Below are 4,080 nucleotides of genomic sequence, written 5' to 3'. Positions count from 1 at the left end.
TACCCTTCCCCGTGGTCCCTGGCTCCCCACTCTGTGCTGTGAGCTGTCTGGGGTGTCCCCCACGGTCCCTGGCTCCCCACTCTGTGCTGTGGGCTGTCTGGGGTGTCCCCCACGGTCCCTGGCTCCCCTCTCTGTGCTCTCTGTGTGTCCCTCACGGTGCCACCCCCCCGCAGGCAGGCCCTGAGCGAGGTGACGGCGGCGCTGCGGGAGCGGCTGCACCGCTGGCAGCAGATCGAGCTGCTCTGCGGCTTCCAGATCGTCAACAACCCGGGGCTGCACAGCCTGGCCTCGGCCCTCAACATCGACCCCGGCTGGGTGGGCACCCCCCGGCCCAACCCCTCCCACTTCATCATGACCGACGACGTGGACGACCTGGACGAGGAGATCGTGTCCCCCATGTCCATCCAATGTACGTGGGTCAGGCTGCTGGGGCTGGGGCTGGGGCTGGGGGGACCCTGAGGGCTGAGGCTGTGTCTGTGGGGTCCCTCTGAGCTGGCGGGCTGTGTCTGTGGGGTCCCTGTGAGCTGGGGCTGTGTCTGTGGGGTCCCTGTGAGCTGGGGGGCTGTGTCTGGGTATGTGGAGAACCAAGAGTGTTGAATTTGGCTGAATCTGGTGGGCCCTTCAGCTTCTGGTTTTATGGTGGTCTCTGTGATCAGGAGGACTGTGCCTCAGTGGTCCCTCTGAGCTGGGGGGCTGTGTCTGGGAGGTCCCTGTGAGCTGGGGCTGTGTCTGTGGGGTCCCTCTGAGCTGGGGGGCTGTGTCTGGGTCTGGGTGGTCTCTGTGATCAGGAGGACTGTGCCTCAGTGGTCCCTCTGAGCTGGGGGGCTGTGCCTGCTGGGGGCTGTGACACGGGCCAGACCTGGATCCATAGTTCACACCCACGAGGAGTTATTGGTTGATTCCAGCTGGGTTTTAAACGCCCAAAGGCCAAAGTTGGTTGTTCAGGGTCAGGAAGGTCCATTCAGGCCAGACCCCAGGTTTTTTGGAGCCTCTTAATTCCATCAGAACTGGTAATTTGTAGATTATTGAACTGCTAGCCATGATGATGGTTCCATCCTCTCTGTGCTGTTTTGGTCAACTCACTGAATTTAAGCATTTACCATAAAACCCACCCAAAGGCTTGGGCTGACAGGGCAGTGAGACAGGAAAAGGGATTGTCCCCATGTCCCCTTGGCCTGATCATTTTTGGGGATTTAGAGGACTCAGGGCCACCCTCTCCTCAGGCACAGCTGGACCTGCATCCCACAGCATCCTGCCACCCTCAGGGACCTGCTAAACGTTTCCTGGAGCAGAGGCTGAACCCCCAGTTCCCACCTCTTGTGGTCATGAAGGGGGACATCCTGTCCCTCTTTGTCACTTCCACAGAATCATGGAATCACAGAAGGTTTGGGTTGGGAGGGACCTTAAAGCCCCCCCAGCCCCAACCCCTGCCATGGGCAGGGACACCTTCCCATCCAACCTGGCCTTGGACACTTCCAGGGATGGGGCAGGCACAGCTTCTCTGGGCAACCCTGGAGGATTTAATCCAAGCCAGGGCTGTTTAGGGGAGCAGAAGGTGGAGCAGAAGAGTCTCATGGTTGGCACCATGTCTGCCATGGCCACGTGCCCCTCGTGCCTGGGGCTCTGGGTTGGTGCTGAGAAGGTCTGGAGCAGGTCTGGAGGCAGGTGCTGAGGTGGGACCTGGGGCAGTGGGGGGGAAGGCAGAGCACGGGGGATTTGGGTAGGGCAGGAGGATTGGGATAGGGCAGGAGGATTGGGATAGGGCAGGAGGATCTGGATGAGAGCAGGAGGACCAGGGGTACCTGTGTGTTCCTGGGGCTCAGCAGCTGTGGGATTGGAGCTGGTGGTTTGTGGGATCAGGTGTCCTGGGGGCCACTGAAGCCTCAGGGAGTGGTGAGCTCCTGGTGTGTAGGGTCCCCAGTCCCCGTGGGAATCCGAGCTGGAAGCTCTGCCAGAGCCCTGGCACAGCCCCGAGCTGGGCACTGATGGCAGGGATGTTTGGGAACAGTCCCAAGGGACACCTGAGCAGCTCCTGAGGGCGTGAGCTCCACGAGCTGAGCCAGGCTGAGCCTTCAGCCCCCATTCCAGCCTCAGCTTCCCCGTGCTCAAGACTCCTCAAGACTTTTCCAGGGAGCACTTCCAGTTCCATCATCCCAGAGCTGGGCAGTGACCCTGCCCTCCTCCCTTCCCACCCCTCTGCCCGTCCCCCTGCCCACTGTCCTGCCCCCCTCCCTGCAGGTGATGACAAGCTCTGGGCACCCCAATTCCCAAGCGAGGGAATCCCTCCTGTCCCTGGAGGCTTTTCCTTTCTCTGTGTACAAGCCCTGCTTCAGGAGAGCAGTGCCGAGTTCCCCCCGCCCAGATGTGTTGTGACCCCCTGTGGTGCCTGTCCCAGTAAATCCCATGTCTCTCTCTCCTGTCCCCCCCGGCTGCCCCCCAGACGCAGCCTGGCTTTTCGGGCGCCGCTTCAGCGACCGCTCCTCGCTGTCCTCGGAGGATCAGTCCCTCTGGAAATACCCTGGTTTGGTTCTCTTCAGTTTTATTGTCATTTTTTCATCTGCCCTCTGGCCTTTTTCTGGACTAAAATACATCCACCGATTTTCCACCTTTCTGGCACGGGGCACTAATGAATTAATGTCTCCTCACTGAGCCGGCGGCTCCTGTACTAACCCCGGGAGGAGTCTGGTGGGATGAAGAAGAATCCCAGCTCAGCTCTCACGTGTCCTGGGTGCAGTTAGGGATTCTGGAGGGTTGGGGTCACTGGGTTCTACCCCTGAAGTGGAGAGGCAGGATCCAGGTGAGGCCAGGAGGAGGTGACAACGCTCCCTTTCCCATCCCACCTCCCTCCCGGCCGCCGGCAGGGCTCCCCCATCCCTCTGTGCCGTGTTCCCTTGGAATCCTTCAGGGGACTGAGCAGTGCCACCTCTTAGGGCAACCTGTGCCCCGGTGCCCTGATGCCCTGGGGATGGCACACAGCCTCCTGGGTTGGGCTGGACCCTTTCCTTCAGGATGGAGCAGGAGGGTGTGCACCAGCCCCGGCCAGGGCCGTGCCATTAGGGGTTTTCCTTGGAATGCTGGGCAGGTTATTTGGGGAATGTTGGCAAAATGTGTGTCTGGAGGGAAATGGTGGTTTTGGGAGCGAGGTCCCAGCCTGTGCTCAGGAGCTCATCCCAGGATAAGTGATGGCAAAGAGAGGTGCAGAGGGGGAAGGTGTCAAGTCAGCAAATGAGGAGTGGAACACCAGGAAAAAAATAGGGAATCCTCGGGAAAAAAAAATGTGGCCCAAGGGAAAGAGAAATCTGCAGGAGAAACCCGTCCCCCCAGTTAGTTCCTCTGCAGGGGGATCCCTGTGGGCCCCCACAGTGAGGTTCCCAGACTGGAATTGCAGCTCTGGAGCTGAAGAAGAAATGTCTTGAAGTAGCAAGTGGATGGTGTAAAACTGTGCAGGGACAGGGTCATGGATGGAGTGTAGGATCCAAGGAGCAGCAAACCTGAGCAGTGGGAGAGACTGGAATTCACCCTGGGCATGTGGAAACAGCCAAACTACCAGAATTATTCCTTCTTATTCCTTCTTCCACTTGAAATATATCCCTGTGGATCCTTCAGAAGGAGTTGCTCTGTCAGAAGAGCCCTGTGTGTCCCAGTTGGGAGTTTTCAGAGCAGGGATTGCTGGTTCTTCATTCCCAAAGGAGCTCTCCTTCTCTTCCTCCATTTCTGAGCTTTCCTGTCTCTGCACCTTTTTAACCCATTTGTACATTTATTTCTTATGCACATAAGAAGTCCTGGACAATCCTGGACAATCCTGAACACCTTATCTCCTGCAAAAGGAGGAACATCTTGTGTGGGTGACAGCCAGGGGCTGGAGCACAGCCAGCCTGCTGGGCTGGGGGTGGGGGTGCAGGCCCGGGATCCCCAGTTTTCCATGAAATGCTCGGCCTGCTGGAGGGGATGGTGCCCACGGCTCCGAGCAGGGGAAGGAGCCTCCCTTGGCTCTGGGTGCAGGGGCTCAGGGAGTGCAGGGGCTGAGGAACTGTGGTCATGGAACAGGCTGGGAGCAGGTGAGGCCACTCTGGGCCCAGA

At 59.0% G+C, this 4,080-nt stretch overlaps 1 protein-coding gene across 3 annotated transcripts in view; it reads left to right on the top strand.

Annotated features, from left to right (window-relative positions):
- Positions 1 to 4,080, top strand: part of STIM1 (stromal interaction molecule 1) — a 70,745-nt gene that overhangs the window by 54,011 nt on the left and 12,654 nt on the right. For 2 of the 3 annotated variants that reach the window (XM_017838891.1, XM_017838893.1), the window contains exon 10: positions 174 to 409. In XM_017838891.1, the coding sequence (XP_017694380.1) occupies positions 174 to 409 (236 nt within the window). Of the gene's footprint in view, positions 1 to 173; positions 410 to 2,440; positions 2,522 to 4,080 lie in introns of all 3 variants that reach the window. The other variant, XM_017838892.1, reaches the window with a different exon arrangement.

This window comes from Lepidothrix coronata, unplaced genomic scaffold, assembly GCF_001604755.1.
Source record: "Lepidothrix coronata isolate B3197 unplaced genomic scaffold, Lepidothrix_coronata-1.0 Scaffold367, whole genome shotgun sequence".
NCBI classification, from domain to species: Eukaryota; Metazoa; Chordata; class Aves; order Passeriformes; family Pipridae; genus Lepidothrix; species Lepidothrix coronata.
Note: the sequence above shows the minus strand (reverse complement) of the source record. Positions and strands in the feature narration are given on the sequence as shown.